At 45.2% G+C, this 23319-nt stretch overlaps 1 protein-coding gene across 1 annotated transcript in view; it reads right to left on the reverse strand.

Moving 5' to 3' along the window:
• The window catches only part of CIMIP4 (ciliary microtubule inner protein 4), a 553487-nt gene that overhangs the window by 480670 nt on the left and 49498 nt on the right, over positions 1 to 23319 (reverse strand). The window contains exon 5 of the mRNA XM_078683876.1: positions 19283 to 19345. Coding sequence (XP_078540002.1) covers positions 19283 to 19345 — 63 coding nt within the window. The remainder of the gene's footprint in view (positions 1 to 19282; positions 19346 to 23319) is intronic.

Below are 23319 nucleotides of genomic sequence, written 5' to 3' on the forward strand. Positions count from 1 at the left end.
AAAAGTGGGAATAATTCTAACAGGGACACCACCAATAAATTAAGAAGGAACACCATTACGCTAAGGCAAGCATTACCGCCTTCGGGTAAAGTCCGCGCTATATAAAAATGCATAAATACATGAATAAAGAAATACCGCCTTCGGGTAAAGTCCGCGCTATATAAAAATGCATAAATACATAAATAAATAAATACCGCCTTCGGGTAAAGTCTGCGCTATATAAAAATGCATAATTAAATAAATAAATACATACCGCAAAACATCCTCGTTACTCTGCCGGCCTGCGACCAGGAAGTCAGGCAGGCCGGCGCGACACCCGGAAACAGGAAGTAGGAGGGCGGGAGCCTACCCCGCCTCCCACGGAAGAGCCGCGATTGGAGCCGTGTTGGGAGCAGGGAGCACCGGAGCAGGCAGGAGCCTACCCTGCGCCCCGGTGCCGAAGGAGGGAAGAAGAGTCCTGCTGCCGGGCCTTGCAGCTGAGGAGAGGAAGCCGGTGAGTGCGTTGCTGAGCGGCGGGCGGGCGGAGGGAGAGGAGCATGTAGGCGCGGGGGGGGGGCGGCCTGTGTATGTGTGTGCGTGCGTGTGTGTATGTGTCTTGGAGTGCGTGTGTGTGACTGTGGGGGAGGGGGGGTGTGTGTGAGCGAGTGTCTGTCTGCGACGTGTGTGTGTGTGTGTGTGTGTCTGTGTCTGTGTGCATGCATGCATGCGCGGTAGGCTGGGAGGGCGGCGCATGCGCAGTAGGCTGGGAGGGCGGCGCAGGACGGAACGTGCGCGTTCGCGCAGCCAAATCCGACTGCTAAAAATCGTGCCAGTTTTGTGTCCCTCATTCCCCGGCATCAGCCGACTATAAGTCTCCGTCCCTGTTCCAGGGCGAGACCTAAAAAACCAAAGACAACACGTGTACCAAGTAATAGCAGCTGTCAGATATACACTAACAGGACATTAAAAGGCAGAACAGCACCACTCACTAGATCTAAACAGACTACAATGTGGGTTTAAAGCAGTGACGGGTTTGGGGTGATGTGTGGACGCGGCAATACGAGGAGGCGAGAGGGAGCAAGCAGCAACAGAAGGGAGGAGGTGGCGGAAACGAAAAGCAGCAACAAAAGGAAAATCCTTGACAGGGAAGGGGATTATCTGTGGAGGGGGCATGAGGGCGGATGGGAAGAGACCGCTGGCAAAAGCACGTGCACTCCACTTTCTAGTCGAGACCTTAAAAGGGGTGTGGGCTACTTTTAATTAGCAAAATATGTTGCATTTAAGTTTTTCAAATCTGCCTTCGAAAAGCTTCTCTGCCTCTGTCTTAAAACCTATTCCCTCATCAAGCATACAAAGGCCGAACCTCTAATCGAAAGAAACAGGATTTACAAGTCAGGTAATCTTGCCTGTAAGGGCAAAAAACTCTTTACTGTATCATGTTTGGGAACTGGATATCACAGGAATCTGTTCACTCTAATCCAAAAGTAATGGAGAATAAAGAAGATGTATCTTTAAGAAAAGTCTTGCCTCCTATAACTGAGCAAGAGCACCCATTTTATCATCAGTGAGCTGGCTTTTATATGAAGTCAATTTGATGTTGTTATGTATTTTTGATCACTGTAGCCTCCTTTTCCTGTTTAAAAGTATTATTTAGATCAGGCACATAGAACAGACTTCAAGGACTTGGTAACTCTTTTAAACACTTGGTGACTCGTTCATCCGTGGTGCCCACCACACTTATACATTATTTATTGTCAACCTGGCAAGTCTTGGTTGTAGAATGGAATCAGGAAGAAGTTGTCCCCTTTCTTTGTAGTGCAAACCCAACCCGCTGGTGGCAGCAATGAAAATCAAGATCTGTTACTACCTCTCTCGTTAGCCTTTTATATAAGGCGGGAGGCCTAAAGCTGTATATGCCTTCCAAAACCCACTCTTAAAGACATGTATAATTTCCTCCTGACACTGGAGTATAACTGTAGTTTAAAGTCCTCACCAGGCCTTACGAGCGAAATCAGGGCCTCTTCCAGCTTTTGAGGCCTGGAACTTTATTTAAATAATGTTGCCTTATCATAGATCACAAAATAAAAAAGTATCTTAATTTGAGGTTTCGTTCGATCTTGCAAACTATCTCATGGCAACCCTCTGATAGGTTGTGGGTCTCACCCTTGTTTGTCTATTGGCTCTCTTAGGATGTCCTTGTACAGATTCCTGGTGAAATTGCTTGTATGGAGACCCGTCATAAAGGGATCAATTCAGGTTTCAGACACATCACTGGTTTCTTAACTGGAATACACAAATTGCTAGCACATTTTCAGTTTTCTATGAAATGGCTATTGCAAGGATTTTATTGTCCTTTCCTGATAAAGTACCTTGTCTTTTGCAATGGTCTCTATGGATGTCCAAGCTTGACAACTCCTTTGACCTATAGCTGGCTATAGGTCATTAATCAGTGACACTTGCCAGTGACATCATACTCACTTGCTGGGGAGCATTGGTCTCTACAGTGCAGGCCAGCACCAAAACTACTAATATTCTCATAATTCATGATGAACACTTTCTGACCTGCTTCTTTGATTCAATGCCCCTGTCTATGGATGCCAACCCACAGGCACACATTTTCACCAACAAGCTATGCTATATGCACATCAGTCTGGGTCACCACCTATCATGTTTTTGATTTCTGTTCAGTTCTTTTGTGGTTAAGTTGCCCAACTGAAACACTATGTAGCAATACCAAGTTACCCAAAGAGACCACAAACAGCGTAATAATCTAAGATGGGACCTCTCCTTATGTGCATGGTAAGAGTTTCACTCATTAAAGGAATGTGTTCTGGAAGGAGTATGGTTCCATATTTAGGACTGAACTGCCTTCGTACAATACAAGACCCCTCCCTGTCCAGAAGCAGAGAAGTCACTATATTGTGGCCGAAATATCGACCCACAAAAATGTCTACTTCCCAATATTAATTGCGATTCTGTCATCATGTTAAGCACATATAGAATTAAGAATAGTAAATCTGAACTTTCCTACGTTTACTGCCTTGACGATAAAGTGCTGGTCGATGTAGTGCATTGTTTTTGCGTGTCGCTATCTTGACTATGATACAGTGACATAGAACCATCCAGGAAGGTGTATCCAACCTAGTTGCACAAGGGTCTCATCTGTGCTAGATTTTCAGAATATATAAACGAGTCACGAGTAGATATGATGCATCAATGCATGTTCAGTTATTCTATTTAAGGTGGGTAATCAGAAACTATAGCATTGGCCCTCCCACATTGAACCAATGTTGTACACCCTTGCAGAACATAAATATAGGCTGCCAAGTTATTAAATAATCCTGGCCACTAATCTACAGTTTGGATAAATTACACTATCATCCTGCTCTATAACCACAGTCTGGGAGAGGTGAGCTTCAGTGCTGAAGGGAGATTGAGGTAGAGCCCGAGAGGCTTTTGCAACAACTTAATGCTTGTCCATCTGATCAATTACATGGAGTGCTGAAGCAAAGAAAAGTAGTTCCCTGAATGTAAGAAGCAAAATTATATAAATCATTAACTCAAAAGGGTGTTAAAGAAGCTAAGCCCCAGAGGAACAATAAACACAAGAAGAGAAAAACAGTAATTTAAGAAGAAGCAAGCAGATGAGAGTTACAAGATAGCCACTCAACAGTAAGCAATCCGTCTTTTGTCAATAGATAGCTAAATACAGTCTTTAGGAAAGATCTAAGAAATAATAGACTGTAATGCAGCCTTAATAATGACCTCTGCTGAAAAGGCACATGCTGCTTGGCCGCAACAAGCACACTGACCCTGAAATCGGATATAAAAAAACAATTACCCCCTTTCCAGAGTCTTCCCCAGCCTGGGTCCTTGCCAATGACTACGCCACATAGAGAGCTTGGTATAGCACGTCTTTTTTCTTCTGCATGTAGCCACAAACTCAACATTCTAAACCTGCATTCACTTCACTATGCTCTAATGCTTATGTCATAGTTATACGGAGTCCATCATCAACCACAAGGATTCCGTCTTTGCAAACTCACATGACACTACATCTCCCCCTCTGTTAAATAAAAAATTTAATTTTGTACAAATATATACACAATCATAGTTCTTCAATGAGTCTTTGTGGTACTTTGATCACACATGCGAACGTGTCTTCACAAACTGGGGCCACTCAGTAGAAGTGTCCATGACCTGCGTTGGCGATTTTGGAACAACATCAGTCAGGGTTTTTTAATTTGTCCTTTCAGACCCAGTCTCGACATTGACATAGGTGCCTGACGAGCGATGAGCCAACTGTCAGAAATACAAGGAATCTTGTACAATGGACTTCCCAGGACATTGGGCAGTCACCATGTGTCCTTTGCTGGGCACAACATGAAAGGGCTCAGGATTGAGTGAAAATACTGTTCTTTCTATGTCGGCACTTAACTGCACAGAGCTTCATGTTCCTTTTATGATCCAAGTTTTTTTTTACACATTTTTTTCCAATACTGAATCTTTTGGTGGTCTTTTGAGGTAACTTGGTCATCATGGCTCTCCCGAACATCACGGTTGCAGGGCTTTCACTTGTGGTTGAGTGAGAGGTCAAACGGTAAGCAGTTTTACGGCCGAGCTTTTCCAGGACAGCACGCTTAACGAGTTTCTTAAGAGTATTCATGAAATGTTAGAGAAGGTCATTAGCCTGTGGCCATATGGATGTGCTCTTCTGATGCTTCACATTAAGATGACTGCGAAAGTCTATCAATTTTATTACAAGACCAGATGGTACCATTATGCATTATTCCTTTAATGCCACTCCACACAGCACTTGAAAGACCTTTTACATCATAAAGAAAGCATTCTAGAACAGATAACATATAATAAGTCCATGCACAGAATAATCTCTCTTTTTTAATGCTGTTCCTCGTAGGTAAGTACCTTCATTTTGATTTATCGTTTGCTTACTTGTGTTATTTCATGTTTATATGAGTTATTTCATGTTTACTTCACAGTTTACTTATGTCACCGTTTGCTGCAGTTGCTAATTTATTCAATTCAATCAAGCTTTATTTCGACACTGCATGTCATTAAAGCATATAAATAATAAAATCCATAAAAATATCATAAAAGCGTCATTGTAAGATTCATAGTTCAACATGCAATAGGAACAAGTTCACATCTTAGCCCTATTGGCTAATGTGGGCAATTCGATTATATTTTACAGCATTCTGGCATAGCCACTTTTAGAGTTGCATCTTTGAATGTATAGCCTACATCCATCCCAGGAACTTAGCAACAGACAGTTGCTAATTTATGGAAACCCGTGGATTAGATTTAGTTTTCTTAGTGGTTGGTCTTCTTTAGTTTTCTTAGTGGTTGGTCTTATTATTTTATCTTCCTGGCGTTTCACCTGTTTTCAGGTGTTTGTCAGCCAATATCCTGATTTAATGCAGTCTAGAGTGTCTGAGGCACTCACAGCACATACCTACTTCTGAGCGGGCTGGCTCTACACCGCTCGCCCTCCACAGTGTCCGGACTGGCGAGGCCAAATGAGCGCCTCTGGCTACTGCGGACCCAGCAGTGCTTGTGCATGTGTGTGACTGAGTCCCATGGGCTGTGTCGTGGATGACCGTGGCCTCTGCAGTGTCTGTGCTGGCAGCACCAGAGGTCTCGGAGCTCCTCAGTTCCTCTGGGGCTGCCGGTGTAGGCCGCAGTCACCCAAAGCATTTTTGGGCAACGGCGCTTCGGGTTGATATTAGAGCAAAGCACTGGGCAACGGCATTGCTGGTTGAGCACGTAGCATGCCACCATATTTGTTTGGGCTTTGCCCAATTCATTATAATGATAATAAGCGGCCACTAGGAGTCACTGTAACATCACAGTAGCAGTTGACATTTGTAGTGTCTCCGCGATTCCCTGCTTTCAGTAAGGATTTTCTGCTCCACACCCCGGCGTTGTGATAGGGTGGAGACATAGTGCTTCCCAATGATGTTTTAAGAAGAAGAAGCTTCTGTAATAGCATTCCCCTACTCCCTCATTAGGCTAAGATGTCAGATCAGGAGACAGACAGCCCTGACACCGCACAGGCCAATATTAATGAGGAGTTAATTAAGAGACTAATTCAACATGAGATGCGCACTTGCATATGCAAGACTCTTGATCAGGTGATGGTTAAAAAAGATCTATGGGATCTGATAATGATTTGGACCATGGATCCAGCTCGGGGGGGAGACTCAGATTACAGAGATAAAGGTGGTAAGAATGGAAAACATCTAAACATTTCGAGAGAGGGTCCATACCACCTAAAGCATGGGAGGTCCAAGCACCTCAAAAAAGATGGGAAGTCCAAGCACCTTGAAAAGGAGGGGAGGTCTAAGTCACTTGATGGTGATGGGTGTCCTATGCCGCACAAAATTAATGGTGTCTGACGTGGTATGACAGAATCAGGTGTCCCAAACGGCATGTAGGAGATTGAGTTGAGAGAGGAGGAACAAGAGAGCAAAGAACCCTTAGCTGAGTATGTGTTAGACCTTGAACAGGGGGACCTTGATGAAGACAACCTCTTTAATGAGGATGAGACTCCTCCTACCTCCAAGGGAATAGTTAAAGACCCATTGGGGGAGGAAGTGTTTTCCCCACACATAATTAGGCACCCCAGAAGAGCAGAATGGTAGCCCCATGGACTGTGTGGGAAAATTCATCAAGCAATAAATTAGGAACCCACTCGAGAAGGAAGCCCAGCGCGGAGATACCCTTACGGGATTGATTCCTGCGCTATAGAAGAAATTAAAATAAATAAATAAAATTGCAAAGGCAGTTCAAGGCCTGTAATATATGGAAAAGTCTGTCTTACCCCTAACCTAGACCCGGAGTTTATTACCTTCCGCTTTAAGCTAGGGAAAGACCCAAGGAGGGGCTCAAGAGGTCCCTTAAGTCTTGCCAGGACTGCCTCCTTGACGTACTGGGGCCCCTGCCTAGGATTATCGACATGGCCGAAGAGGCACATGTCAACAAGCTCCCACTATATATAAATCTCCTCAGGGGTTGGAGTCAAAGGGCTCTGGTCCTTCTTGGAAATGCCAACGCTGGCCTCACTGCTGAAAGGCGAATATTAATATGAATATTAATCCTAAACTTGGAGATCTTACAGAGAGAGGACCCTCTAAGAACCACAAGGGTCTTCTATTCAGCGAGAACATGATCAACACCCTGGGCAAGTACGTGGCAACCTTTACTGCCATCAACAAGGCCCAATCAAATATGCACAGAGGGTTCAGCTCAGGTGTTTGTGGACTCGCCAGCAGAGGCGGACTTTCTGCTGGCCGTGGTTACCAGAGTTCCCACTTCTCAAACTTCAGACAAAGAGGCTTTGGCATAGGATATCAAGCCTGAGCAACCACAAACTTCTATCCCAAAAGAGAACATTTCCACCATGTAAGGGGAAATAGGTAACGTGGTCAAGGCTCAACCCGTTACCAGGGTGAGTACAACAAATTCACCTTCTTCTTTCCAGGGAAGAGTTGGAGGTTGCCTCTGACTTTTTACCCAGGCTTGGGAAACAATTACAGAGGGCCCTTGGGTGCTAGAGACCATCCAGGGTTTCAAGATAGATTTCTTGAAGAAATCCTTACAAGCTGTTACCCCAAGAGAACTAGATTTGACCACAGATCAGCAGAACGTGGTGGGGAAGAGGTAAAATGTATGTTGCAGAAGGACGCCATTTTAGAAGTTCACTTGGACCACATGGTTTTCATAAGTACACTTTTCCTTGTGGAAAAGAAAGGCAAGGGATAGAGGCCCCTGATAAACCTATGAGATCTGAACAGGCTCCCAAGATAGAAGAAATCTGTCTCTTAAGGTATATGTTGTTAGAGAAGGATTAATGGTAAAGTTGGACCTGAAAGATGCCTACTTTACCATTCCAATGGCCAGAGAGTGTCACTGCTATATTCAGTACACCTGGCGGGCTGTCTTTACTAATTCTGTGTGCTCCCCTTTGGATTCTCATCGGCACCATGGTGTTTTACCAAAGTGATGAGAGATGCACCTTTCTACCTCAAGGAGAACAGTGTGCATATTATCATCTACTTGGACGATATTCTTATCATGTCCCAATAGCAAACACAGATTTTGAAGGACCTGGATATGATTATGTCCCTTCTAGGAGTTTGGGTTTCATAGTAAACAGGGAGAAGTCTATTCTTATCCCCTCCAGGTCTCTGGAGTTATTAGGCTTCATAACAACACAGTGAATGTGGTTCTACTTTTTCCCTTAAAGAAGATCACCAAAATTCGAAAAGAGATAAGGTATGTGCTGAAGTGGGAGTCTTTAACTTTGCGGGACTAGCCAGACTTTTGGGTCGTCTGTCTTATTTCATTTAGGCAAACTTTCCAGGTCCCTTACATTACTGCGCTTTGCACAGAATAAAAGCTAAGGTCCTTCGGGCAGGATTGTGGAGAGAAGATAGCTCTAGATCAGGAAGCAAATCTGGAGTTGAATTGGTGGATGGAGAATTTGGACTCCGGGAATGGCAGGGCAATTTTTGGATGCTCCCTAGTATTTATTCTGGAATCACATGGGAGTTTGCATGGTTGGGGTGAATGCTTGGGTGCACTGGACACTGGGGGATTGTGGTTGCACACACCGAAATCACATCACATAAATTATTTGGAGTTGACTGCAGGTCTCTGTGCCCTTATTAGTTTTAAACATTTTTGCAAGGCAGAGAGATTTCGGACAATGTTTCTGTGGTAGCATATGTAAATCGCTTAGTTGGGATGAGACCTTAGGACCTGTCAGACTAACCCAAGAATAACTGGCTGTTTTTCTAAGAGCACAAGATCAGCTTGAAGGCAGAGTATTTGCCTGGAACTGCAAATGTGTCTGCGGATTGGAATTCAAAGTTTTTCACGGATTACAGCGACTGGAAATTAAGTTGGTCTGTTTTCAGGAAACTGTGACAGATTTGGAGGCTACTAGATTTAGACCTCTTTGTGAGCAGGCTGACATTTCAACTGAAGAGGTACTACAGTTGGATGGCAGACCCAGGTTCTCCAGCGGTGAACACCTTCCTTCACACCTGGAAGGGGTCTAACACTTACGCTTTCACGCCATTCGCGATGATTCAGATGGTTCGTCAGAAGGTGAGGTAAGAGAGATGTTCTCTTGTCCTGATAACTCCCTTTTGGGTATCACGGGCATGGTTTCCAATGACGTTGGAGCTAGCTTGCGAGATACCCTTTTTGTTTCCTGCAGTAGAGGGTCTTTTGAGGGATGCAGATGGAGAGGAACACCCTCTGGGTCTGACAGGGAATATGAGCATTCTTACTTGGAGAATATCAGGTGATCTAGAGGAATGACAGGTCTTTTTGGAAGAGATGAAGAACTCCCAGAGGAGTACTGAGCTCCAGGAACAAGCTATGGGTATAAAGGACTATGGAAAATGTGGGTACGTTGGTGCTTGGAAAGAAATTTGGAAATCGCGGAGGCTCCTATAGTTGAGGTGGATATTGTTTTTTTGGTACAACAGTTTGACAGGGGTCTTAGCTACAGGACGATAAACTGTTACAGGTCCACAGTTTCTGCAGGACACAATCTAGTAAAGGGCAGGAACGTGGGAAAACATTTTCTGATCTGTAGAGAACTTAAGAGCATCAAGTTGGGGAGACCCCCAAGACCTAGGTATGAAACCCTATGGAATGTAAATTTAGTTCTGAGTATCTTTTCCTCGTTGCCTGGTAATAGATACTTAATCCTGAAAAAATTCTGGGAAACTGGCTTCCCTACTCTGTTTAATAGCTTGTTGTGGAGAGTCGAATGTCAAAGCTTTGGAGGTAAGTAACAGAGTATACAACGCCTTTGAGGTAACCTTTGAGATTATTAGGAGAATAAAAACATTGTCTGACACCATTTGTTACCCTAAGGTTGATTCTTGCAGAAAATTGTGTGTTGTGAATTGCATGAAGGAATATGATTTCAGGGTGAGTGAGTTTCATCCTGATGGTACTGAACAACTTCTGATTTCCTTTGTAAAAGCAGGTAACCAGTGCAACTATAGCTAGGTAGGTGACATGGACTATGTGACTAGCTGGTGTTGATTTACAGAAGTTTCAAGCTCATTCTATTTCCATCTTGAAATGTGGCAGATTGGAGGCTATCTTGAGGGCCACTGACTGGTCTAATTCTGATACATTTGTAAACATTATTGTAAGCCAATTGAACACGTCTGATGTAGTTTTGGAGGGCTACCAACACGCATAATGTTAGCCTCTTGTGATGACATAGCGATTCTCCAAATTAAAAGGGAATCTGAATTTCAATAAAGACACGAAGGCGAACATTATCCTACCCTCCCGTCTCAAACGTGGAAACGTACCTTTTGCTAGTCATAATAAAGGGAGTAAGAGAAGAGTTATGGATATAAATGAACATTTGATAGTTGATCATCTAGTTGTTTTCTCTTTCTTCCAATTTTCTTTAATTGGTTTATTAATATTTCCTTTTCCTTTAAGATAATAACCACTAGTTTGCCTGCTGTAAGGAGCCTTTGTTCCTCTGAGGTTTTGCGTTCCCAGTAAATTCTTTATCTTTGTTCATCCATGAAGGAGGGAGCAAGTTACACATCTAAACGAGGCAGATTGTTTTGTGCATGGACTTATTATATGTTATAGACGTTCTGTTCTATAATGTTTTCTTTATGATGTAAAAGGTCTTTCAAGTGCTGTGTGGAGTAGAATTAAAGGAATATTGCATAGGGCTCCTGGTTTTCCGTTTAAACAGAATTTTTACATATAAATACAGGCGGAAAACAAGTTTTAGTTTGTTTGTATTTTTATATAAAACAGGAAAATACTAGCTGCCATGCTCCAGCAGAGAGTTGCCTCGCCACGCAGGGCTGGCGCTCATCACTTTCAGCTGCGGCAGACTGTCTGGGCAGTGGTCAGTATCATCTTTCCTTTACTGACACCTCTTTCTCTTAGCCTAATCGCTGCATCTGCATGATAACAGCGGTTAGGCCGATGCTTGAACTCTCCTGATGTGTGGAGCGAGCCCTGCCCTTGTATGAATGAAAAGCAGAGCATCCTGCAGGGCTCACAACAAAAACAAGCATTTGCATTGCAACAGTTCTTTATTCTCCCTCGTCGGCATTTCGCTAAATGCCCCCCGCTCGTTGTCGTCAGTCGCCCGCACCTACCCCGCTCGTCGTGTTCTTTCACCAGCACAACCCCTCCTCCCCCACCTCGCTCTTACCGGAACTGGGCGGCAAACTGAGGGATTGCCCTGGGTGTGAAAAGCCCTAGCTATCTAGGCCACTGCATTTTATAGCCTCTATAACAGTGGTCTTCAAACTGTGGGGCGCGCTCCCCTGGGGGGCCGTGGATGTGTTCCCAGGGGGGCGCTAAAGGTTCTGCAATTACATGTATATGAAGATAGCCTGGAAGCAGGAAAGGCTCGTTTCTAGGCGGTCTCTATTTACATGCAGCATTTAAAGTCCATAAGAAAGTGTGAAGACCGTAGTACTGAGCCACATGGTACAGGTCCAGGGAGTGTGGAGATTGGGTTAAAAACATAGCAAAAAAAGCAAAAAAACAAATCTGCACTTTTTTCTCCACCTTCAGGTAACTGCATATCAAAAACACGCACACACCGCAAAATAAAAATAAATGCAAGTTAAACTAATCAAGGGAAAATAGACTCTTACCTTTTGAAATCTCGGTTAGCCAATGTGATCACTGCTAATTTCTTTGTGTGTGAACAGAAAGTCACAGAAATAAATCCTTAATGGTGTAGTGAGGAATAGTTTATTAAGAGTGGTACGAGAACACACTGTGTGACGGAAAGCAATCTGAATGTCATTATTTTAAAATAGAATTACAGTATAAAACATCTTGCTGCAAAATACTGTTTAAGATAAAACAAGTGCTTTAAAAATATATAGTTTGGTGATAAGCATTCAGATTATATCTAGTTTAATTATTTGATATGTGTCCATTAAAAGGGTGCACTCTTTTGAATGGACACATATTAGCTCTCAAAATAAATTTGTCACCGTGAAGCTCCAAGTGACTATTAACTAAAACCTACACTGGCTCCGAAGCTGCCTTTATATTTGGTGATTAATCAGTTGCACACATTAAGATTTCTTTCAGGAAGGGGGTATCCTAGTGGTAAGTCATATGTTTTCTTTCACAGTTTTCTAATCCTCTCTCTGCTTCACAGGAGTACTTCTCCACTGCCTGCATGTTCTTTGAGTGGTCACTGGACCCCAGTTATGTCAGTCTTACGATGAAAAAGAACGTTGGGGGTTAGCATTCGGGCACACTTCGCCCTTTCTGTACATGGAACAGGGCTCAAAGAACAGAGGGGGGGGGGAGGCTAAATGTACTTTTTTTTTCTTCTTTTACACAAAGCGGCAGAAAGCATGATTTGGGCATCCGCCTATATGTGATGGCCCTGTTCAGTTGGCAAAGTAGACAGTCTGCTTTGTTATGTTATGTTATTGGTGATTTATAACGCACACAGCTACTCAGAAGAGAGTCCCGGCGCGAGCCCAGAAAGAAACGTGAGACAGTGAAAACAAAAGTAGACGCAGAAAGGGGACAAGCTTACTTGAATAAGAAGATTTTGATTTTTTTCCTGAACTGAATGGGTTTTGAAGGCATCGGAGCTCCAGGGAAAGGGAGTGCCAAGACTTAGCTGCAAGATAAGACAAAGAACTGCCCCCCTTTCTTTTCAAACAGATTCTGGGTATGGAGGCCAAGCATGTGTTTGAAGAGCGTAAGATTCTGCCCGGGACATAAAACAAGTATCGGTTCCTCAGATAAGCCGGGAAGTACTTGTAGAGAGCTGCATGGGACGTAACTAAGGCCTTGAACATGACCCTAGCTTTTATCGGCAGCCAATGCCAGTTGCGTATATGTTGCCTCACGCTAATGTGTTTGGGTAAGTCGAGCAGCAGCCGCGCAGCGGCGTTCTGCACAACCTGCAACTTATCCATAAGATAGCCCGGGAGGCCCACATACAATGCATTAGCATCATCAAGCTAGGAGGTGACCAAGGCCCGGACTACAGTTTCTTTGGCGGAGAGAGGCAACAGGGGCAAACATTTTCTAAGAAGCTTCAAAATGCCAAAACAAATACCTGTCAATTTACTGATCTGATTAACAAAGCAGAGTTTTTCGTCGAACCAAATCCTGAGGTTTTTCACAGGAAGACCCGAAGGGGATGGACAAGGGGCATTAGCAGGCCAGCAGTCATGCCAAAACAACAGAGGAAATCCCCCAAAGAACAGTATCTCTGTTTTATCTTCATTGCATTTCAGCTGGGATGAAGCAAAGAAAGTTGAACACCGCAAATAGGCAGGTTCAGACATGAGAAGTAGCGGACTCACGCTTTTTCCAGGTGAATAGCAGCTAGGCATTATCGGCGTACACTACCACTGTTGCGCCAAGATCCTCGGCTAGCTGGATGAGAGGGGTCATATACAGGTTAAATAACAAAGGACTTAGTATGGATCCCTGAGGAAACCCGGTTTGCATGGATTGAATAGTAGAAGCAAAAGGGGGGATCCAAACTTGCTGGGTTCTGCCGTCAAGGAAGGACTTTAACCATTCCCATGCGGCACTAGCAACACCTAGCCTAGGGAAACATCCTTTACAACGGAACCGCTACAACGCTGTACCGTTACGACGCAGTTTTAACAACGAAAGTCGTTACAACGACTTTCGCTGGAGGGCGCTCTAGGATAGGGGATAGTTTGATTTACTATCCAACACCTTCCCTACTATCCACGGGGACTGGTGTTAGAATAGTAAATTAAACTATTCACTATCAGCACCCCCGTGGTTAAAACTGCATCGTAAAGGGACGCGTTGTAACGGTACGCGCTGTACCGTCATACATCCCCTAGCCTCTGTAAGTGAGCCAGAAGAAGAGTGTGTGTGGGGGACAGTATCAAATGCAGCCGATAGGTCCAATAGGACCAGAACTGCCCTGCCCCCAGCATCTAATGTCTCCCGGATGGCCTCCGTGGTTTCCATCAAAGCAGACTCAGTGCTATATGAGGCACGGAATCCAGATTGAGCCGGATGCAGCAAGCCCTGCTGTTCAATGTAGTAGGTCATCTGTTTATTGACCAGTTTCTCACAAACTTTGGCCACGCCCGGAAGCAGAGAGATGGGACAATAACTGGACGGAGTGTGGGGGTCCAGAGTCAGCTTTTTTATAAGCGGGACCAGCAAGGCCTGCTTCCAGGCAGGAGGAAGAGAGGCCGATTGCAGCGATGCATTAATCAGCTGGTTCACAAGAGGATTGATGACTACAGCAGCACGGGCTATGAGTTTAGCAGGACACGGATTGAGAGGGGAGCCAGATTTTAAAGAGGTCAAGGCAGCAAGGGACTCGGCCAGGGGCATGACAGAAAAAGAAGAAAAGCCACGGAATTTAGGTCCGCTGGCACCTGCATGGTCTGGGCTACTGGCGTGTCGAAGAGCAATCGAAGTGATCTAACTTTATTCATAAAAAAGTCGAAAGCTCCTCGCATCAGGCAAGGGAGGAGTGTGGGCATTGTTCATGGCTTTTGGAGACACATAGCTTTTAACAATATTAATCAGCTCCTTGTCACTATTGCCTGACATGGCGATACCATCAGCGTAGAAACAGCGTTTCGCTGCAGCGATCACTGCGTAGTAAGATTTTTGAGCTTTTTTCAATTTGATCTTGTCAGCTAAGCTATAATTCTGTCTCCATTTTCCTTCCAACCTTTTGCACTGTTGCTTCTGGGATTTAAGCAGGGGCGTAAACCAGGGTTTGAACAGGGGTGTAGTAAGACGTTGAGGTGAGACTTGTGGTGAAAGATCACAGGCCACCTTCTCAATCCAATTGTTAAACTGTCCCAGAGCCAAGTCCAGATCTTCAGGGAGATGTGGCAGACATTTGGTCAGCGCAATGCACATAGCCTCAGGATTGGTTTTGTGGGGAGCCATACGTGAAGCAGCACATAGTGGCCTAGCCAAGGAGGAACCCTTGGCAATATTCCAGGAAAAGGGGATTAAATAGTAACCTAACCAAGTAACTGGCTAAAGAGAGTTCACCAGCAGTGGCAAAATGGAGCAGACTACACCAAGCGTATGGCCACCAAGTATCCAGCAACTTTGGGAAAGGGCCGATCGGGCCAGGGGGATGGTACAGCACAATCCCACCCAAGCAGTAGTGGGGGGGAATTCTAATGCAAAAGTCAAGAGCTTCCACATCAGGAGAATCTGTAAATTCAGTGAAAAGGCATTCCCATTCCTTTTTAACCACCACTGCCACACCCTACCCCGCCCGTTTGTGGGCTGTATGTATCATTGGTGCTCAGCTCCTTTAGAGGCCCAGTGCCTACTTGCTGTGCCAGTGTTGCCTTGGTCCTCAGAGCAATGGACAAAGGGAAGGGAAAATTGAAGCATAGGAGACAACTTAATTTCGGCATCTTAGAGATTGTGGGTGGATGAAGATAGATAAGAGGGAGAGGGATGAAGGATGAGGTGAGATGGGAGCCCATGTTGTTAACAAAGGTCAGAGGCGACAACAAGTTAGTAGCTATCATTAGTGAAGCAGGTGTAGTGATGCTTTTGCTCAGGGGCCCATTGCATCACAATTATGATTGTTTTACTATAAAAGTGGGCATGAGGACTCATTTTTCTTGCTAGCATAAGGCCAGATGGCACCCTTGGGGCAAAAAGGGGGGGGGAGCATAGAGTAGCTCATTCTTTTCAGAAAGAGACTGAGCTTGTTTTGAGATTGACGTGATGGTCAGACATGGTGGGGAATGAGTGAATGAAGGAGATAGCCAGCTTCTTCGGGCTACAGCCATCATTAATGCAGCAGGTGGAGTTGCATTGGGGCCCACAGCACTGCGATTATGGGGAGTAGAGTTGGTCAATTCTGTTCTTGCTTGTATGCTGTTGCTTTTTTTGTAAGCCCCACATTTAGGGGCCGATTAGCATTGCGGTTTTTCCGCATCCTCCGGGCCGGCGGAAGTGTCCGCCGGCCCGGAGGATGCGGAAAAACCGCGGCGGAGCCTCCAAAGACCCACCGCCAAATTAGGATGGCTGGTGGGTCTGGAATTCCGTCCGCCGCTTTTCCACAGCGGTCAGCTTCCGACCGCGGCGGAAAAGCTATAACATGGCAGGCGGTGTCTATGAGACACCGTCCGCCATATTATGATGTTGGTGTAAAAATGCTTTTCCACGGCGGCATTTCCGCCATGGAAAAGCATACGGACATTCACTTTGGGGGCCCGTTGCGGGCCCCCTGGGTGAATGGGGGGTGGGGGGTGCACATGGGGGGTACCTATGGTACCCCCCTGCATTTGCGTACACAAAGCAGCAGGCACCGTGCGGTGCCTGCCGCTTTGTGCATGTAAATGTAACACATGCATTTTTAACATTGCGGCGGGTGCAGCTTGAAGCTGCACCCGCCGCAATGTTAAAAATAGAGGATGTGACCGCCACCCTGGCGGTCACATCCTAATCAGCACGGAGGGAACGCCGCAGCCCCTGCGGACGTTCCCTCCTCCTCAAGGGTGGCGGACGGACGCAAGTCCGTCCGCCATCCTAATGAGCCCCTAAGTCTGGAGTACAAGCTACAGAAGAGCACATCTAAAAAGATCTCATGATCCGCCTCCCTCCCCCTGCGATCATCTCTACCCCTTTCCAAATCCTTGCCATGTAGTGTAGTGTTGTTCCTATATTCCAAATAGGCTCTGCGCATTGGAATAATATATCCTATAGATTTGACATAGGACTTATGTCTACTAGGTCTCTATCGAATATATTAGACTTAATTGTGAGTGCCAGCTAGCTCAGAGGTCACTAGAAACTTTCTCGAATAAACAAGAAGGGATTAGTTTCTGACAACCGCATAAACATGACAACTTTGTTTCCCCAAGAATAAACATATCTTCAGAGTCGTGGAAACAATAGATAGATATTTTACTCAGTCAATCGTGCATGCTTTGTTTCATCAGAGGTGCTTTCAATAAAAGGGATTTATTGAACAGTCTTCTTTCTCATGCAAGTAAAGTGAACTACTACAATCGTAATACAGGCTGCAAAGTATAATGCGTACAGTGCGAAGAGTATTATAAAATAATACTGTAAAAGCATTGTATGGTTTCTAGACCATAGATAAATACATACATAAATAACAAAGGCTAAAAGTACTTAATTGGTGCTTCTAAAATACACCTACCCCAATGTACCTAACCTAAGTCTAGTACGAGGGAAGAAGTAAGTGTGGTGTAGCATAGGTTTAGTTTCTTTGCCAAGAATCTATCCAAGATTTCTCTTTAGGGTCTAATCAGCTCCATACCTTAGTTTAGAATGAAGGAGGTCTGGTGTCTCTGTCTCGGAACTCGATTTCCCAACACCCCGCGAGGGGAACTTGGAAACACTGGAGCTGGATTCTCAGCGAGAGAAAGAACAACTTCTCGATCAGTGCATCAGCTGGAGGGTCGGCTTCCTTCTGCACTTGCTGTAGCGAGCTGCGTTGGGCAAGTAGATATTTGAACTGCTCCAAACCACCGTGTGTTTGCTAGAGCAAGTGAAGGAATATTTATACCTTAAAGTTGCCTAGTTTGACGTAAAGTCGGGCATAATAACGTCATCAAAGAACCCCAAGGGAATGGTAGTTCTTTGAAAACTCCATGAGTTCTTGGACACATCAATATTCAAGTAAGGGGATGTCCCTGACTGCTTAAGCCAATTTTCCAAGAATTCGTTGTGGCTTTCTGGTATGGGTGGAAGTAGCCATGCCTGTATTTGGACTGCATGGGCAATGTCTAAATATGGGTATGATTTCTATGCCTATATTAGGGCAATGTTAATTGTACCTATATAAGGGCATGAATCTAGAAATTTCGCTCGGATCCTAAAACGCCATACAACAGTAGTTTTTGTGGGGTGCCCAACTTCAAAACATTTTGCTTAGGGGGGCTCAGAGCAAAAACATTTGAAGACCTCTGCTCCTATAGCATCCTTTATAAGATTTTTTATGGCTCTGTACACATAATCCTCTGTGAAATGTGGTGTCCCTTACTCCACATCCGCCCACGGTGCCAGCATCCACTGCTTGAATTGACGGAGGAATAGCCACAGAGGAGATTGATCTGGTGAAAAACCAGGCCCGATCATGGAATAAAAGGTGCACACCTTTTATTTTTTATTACAATCAGTACTTTGAATGGATACTTTTGATCACAATCAAAAAGTGACAGTTGTACTACTACGGAAATTATGTTACTTCAAAGTCACACCTAGGTGACATCTTATACTGTTCACGTACGTCTTTGCAGAAGCGCTACATGATAAGAGAGTTTCTAGTGTCACAGTGTCCCAGGTCTTTAAGCTCTAAGTCAATTTGTAAGCTGATCGTTGAACAGCGTAAGCATTACAAATTAGCAGCATTAATTGAGGACTCCATGTCCTCTTCCTCTGTGATTTTGGGCTAAAGATTTGTGCGCTTCCCGAAAGAAAGAAAGACAATCTATTTCTTTAAAATGAAATCTACACATATTAACAGTATAAGTGCTTATAAACATCTTCCCTCACTTCAGCAGGTTTGCATGTTCAGAGGTGGTTCTGAAATCTTGAGGGTTGTTTAAATCCATTGTTTAATAACTTTTAAGCGTATATGGGACATTCTGCAAATGGCAAAGTTTTCAGATGAATGTATTATAGTGTTGACCAATAACAACTGAGTGCATGTGTGAAAAATACATAGATGCAGCGTCGACTTTTGCTTGTGGCAAAAATAAATGCGGATAAATACAGATAAAATACCCAAAAATAAATATGGATAAATACAGACGGAAATGGCAAAAAAAGAAATACCATAAAATCGGGAGCCCTAATAATGCATAAGGTTAGCCTCCGTGTCTTTAATGATATTCAGATTCTCTTGGAATTTAATTTGGAGAATCGCTATTTTACCCACGCACACAAGGTTTATTACAGCAGGCACGGGGGGGAGGGGCTCAGAGAGAGAGAGAGGAAGAGTGAAAGATAGGGTGGGAGGGGGAAGGTAGAGAAAAGTGATCACAGAGGGAGAACAGAGAAGAAGAGAAGGAAAGAGAGAGAATAAATGGATGCAAATAGAGAGATTACTCAAGGAGACAAAGAATTGATGAGGTTCAAATAAAAATTACAGAGAATGATACATGGAGTGGTCCGCCACACCTTCTGCATCTGTTTATCACACATATTTCCAAAAGTGACATAAACACCTTCTGTCCTGGGGCAGAAAACATCTCACCACAGGCCTGAAAGATCTCACCTGTTCTGGGACTTCAGATCTCGTCCGCTTATCTCCGTCTGCTTGGGATGAATATACGTACTCCTGTGAGGAAGTAAAATGAAGAGTGAATCACCCCAGTGCAGAGCATGCTTAAAGAAAGAGCTATTTTACAGGCCCCAGTCTCCCTGAAGGAAAATATTTGCATCCTTCGTACCCATGCAACCTGAAAATGGGAAACCACCACAGCACTGGTCTGCCAGACTGGTGTTAATTTAAGTGACCTCATTACTGAATGTGCCTGAAATGGAATAAATGTGGAAAGGTCTTGTTATGTATGGCTTCCACAGGAATCCATAATTGAGAACATGTTTGAAAACCCAGTTGTTCACTGTCCTGATGTCAGAGCAATGAAAGAAACGAGTGCCAGTGTTCAGATAGATACTGATCTGCCAAGCCTAGGTCTTCAGGAGAAATGTCAGTTCACAGTCCACTACACTTATGTCTCTGCAGAACAAACAGAGGCTGAGCAATACCAATTGCTGCCTCCCTCGTTTTCTCAGGTCTACACAAAACTGCTGCCAGGGGATACCGAATTGCTGAAGATCGGCTCTGACACAGCAGCTGCCAGCAGGTAACTGAGAGTGGTGGCTGGGTTGGAGGAGGGAATATACAGAGGTCGCTGGGGCAGAGTAGCAGGACATGAGTTAATACATTTTCTAAATATTAGGAAGGGCTGGTGTGGAAGATACAAAGGGAAGGGAGGATGACAAAGCACTCGGGGGCAGACTTACACAAAACTGTGTGGCAAGTTATTTTGAAGCACAGGGATGCAACATATTTACAACAATATCTCCCATCTCCGTGCTTCCCGCCAAAAGGAATTGCATATGTCGGCAGTACAGGACCTCACCCACGTCACTTTTGAGGGAACCAAGATCTGGTTCTACCAGGATCTCTCCATCACGTTGCAACAACGCAGAGCCCTGAAACCAGTGACATCTCTCCTACAGGAGAGAGGGATTTGTTATATGTGGGGGCACCCATTCCGCCTTACCTTTGCCTTGGGATGGGAAACACATGTGGATCACACATTGCCGAAAGCAGCGCCAATCCTGGGCCTGGCGCTGGAGGGATCGGACTAACAATTACAGCGGCTGCCCCCTGCATCCTCACAGCATACATCGGCCCGCAGATCCCGACCTCAGAATGGGAAGAAGACGGGCAGACCATCGGCGAAGGAAAGTCTCAGAGAGAGGTCTGTCTTGCTGACTCAGCATACAAACAGAGGAACGTTGCTGGACTCGGTGGTGGAGTGAGGTGTTGGCAGCTTCCTCCCCTCTTCTCTGGGGTCGCCTCGGGGTGGCCACACTGGTGCTTGACTGACTCTGTCATTGGTCTGCCCCCTGTGTCGAGCCATGTTTGCTTCCGGGGTGCAGGGCTTGTTGGCTAGCCCCCTGGGGACTTGTCATGCACCCCAGAGATGCCTGGAAATCATATCTTCCTGCTTGGGTGGCGGAGCTCCAGGGCACCTAAGTCTCCTTGTTACTAGCTGGAAGGATCACCAGTGACATGGACTCTCTGCTCCAGACCTGTTGTTCTTCACCTGTTGGTGTTCATATTGCTGCATCATTTATTTTTGTTGTTAAGGATGCACGCAGTACTCTCTATACTCTACTCTTCTTGCTCTGCCATGCTCAATCAAGACACACATGCGAGTTGCGAGGAGTGATGATCCGGGGACAGATAAACTGGGCTCTTTCTATTTCTCATAAATATGGTTAAGATAATGAGCCTAAATGTTAGAGGCTTGAACGCCCCTGCCAAACGATTGCTTTACTGTCCTAACTGAAAATCTCTCAGGGCGATATCTGTTTCCTGCAGGAGATGCATCTCCTTTGGAAAGAGTGGGGCTGCCTGAAGTCAAAATAGTTCAATCATCAATATTTTTCTTCAGGTCCTGGCAAGAAAGATGGGGTTGCGGTTCTCTTGGCTACACACTTCCAGGGGCAAGACACACTGAGAAATCGTGGGCCACTTGCTTTCTCTGCACTTCTCTCTCCAAAACCACTGCTTTACAGTGGCATGCATATATATCCCTAACGATAACCAAGTATCCTTCATACACCAGGCGTTTGGGGACGTCCTTACTTCCCCAGATGCTAATATCTTGATTGGGGGTGGTGACTGCAATCAGGCACCTGAATCACTTCTTGATCAAGCAATACAGAGGGCAGGACAGACTGGGACATACACCACACAAGGTCTCCAGTGGTTGAGTGAGGCTGGTTTGGTGGATGTGTGGAGGCGCTTAAACCCTACAACTAGGGCTACCTCCTTTTTTCCAGCGGCACTCCAATCTTATGCTAGGATAGACTACTTGCTCTCAACTGCGTCCCTAGTGCTTGTTGTGTCCCACACAGATATCAGGGGTGGCAGCCCTTCAGATCACGTCCCAATTACGATTACCTTACGCCTACCCATGCGCAACACACGATCACAATCGTGGTGTCTTAACCCTAAACTCCTAGCATACAAACCCACTATTAAAGAAATTAGAGGGGTGATTCAGGGCTACCTTGACACTAATGACACCATCAGACACTCATTTCTTTACTATGGGATGCGCATAAGGCAGTGGTTAGGGGGGCATATATAGTAGTAGCTGCACAACTCAACAAAGACCGCAAGCATAAACGCTCTGCGCTGGAGCCTGAGGTAACAGCACTTGAGAAGGCCCATAGAGTGACGGGTTCCCATAAGATGCACAGGCAACTTACAATGGCGAGGAAGCAACTCAGGGCACTGGACATGGATGCGGCGGATAACGCATTACTCTACACCAATTAGAAGTATTATGCAGTGGGTAACAAGGCAGGCTGACTTATCGCCCAATGATTACGTGCATAGATGCAACTCCTCTGACCTGATGAAGAGAGCTCAGACGAATTTGGCCATTTTTACTCCATGCTGTACTCTGCTGAAACACTTCTTCCATACAGTATTGACTCTTACCTGGCACAGGTGCATTTGACTAAGCTTCCGGAGAAGAAGGGATCCTTACAGGACGGAGACATCACTGTCCAGGAAGTTCTGGAAGCCATAGGGAGACTTAAACCTGATAGGGCACGGGTTCACCGCTGCTGTTTATAAGACATTCACTGCCCAACTGGCCCGTGTGTTAACGAAGTTATACAACTCCTTCTCTTCTTAGGGTTCCATTACTGACACCATACAATCAGCTACTATAACGGTCCTACCTAAACAGGGTAAGGAATCCACTCGCTGAGCCTCATATCAGCCTATTTTGTGGTTGAATGTGGAAGTGAAGGTCTTAGCTACCCGATTGGGGCAGTATATGCCTCGATTATTAGATCCCGATCAGGCAGGCTGTATACTGGGGCGTGGTTGGGGCGATAACACCAAGCAACTACTCCATCTCATTGACAAGACCACCCGCTTGGGGACCCATACTCTACTTATCTCAATCAATGCTGAAAAAGCATTCGACCTAGTACATTGGCCCTTTCTGCAATCAGTCTTAATAGCAGTGGGTTTGGGACCCTGATTTGGCAGTTGGATTTGCTCTAGCTACTCAGAGTCTGTGGCGTCTGTAAAAGTCAACGGGATGTTGTCATGCCCCTTCCCCATCTCTAGAGTAATGCGGTAAGGCTGCCCCCAATTGCCGCTCCTCTTCATTCTTTACAGGGAACGCCTTGCAGAATGCTTACCGGAGGGACGCTAACATTTGGGGAATCCACATCGGAGGGCAAACCCACAAAGTAGCACAATGCAAACAACGTGCTCTTGGCTGTTACCAGCCCTCGCCAATTGCTGCCCTCGCTTCTAGAAGAACTTGAGCGGTTTGGGGGAGCCTCGGGATTCAAGGTGAACCCATGTAAGTCAAAAGCCCTTGAACTAAACATTTCATGGGCAGAACAGGCCTTTTTGGTGCCGTTGTTTCCCTTCACCTGGGCGACATAAGGGATCCCGTACTTGGGGATTCTAATCTTTTCCACGCTGGATAAAACAGCAACGTACAATTATGAGGCTCTGCTTGTGGAGGCCTGCTCCACGGT

The sequence above is a fragment of the Lissotriton helveticus genome, chromosome 1_1 (genome assembly GCF_964261635.1).
Source record: "Lissotriton helveticus chromosome 1_1, aLisHel1.1, whole genome shotgun sequence".
Taxonomy (NCBI): Eukaryota; Metazoa; Chordata; class Amphibia; order Caudata; family Salamandridae; genus Lissotriton; species Lissotriton helveticus.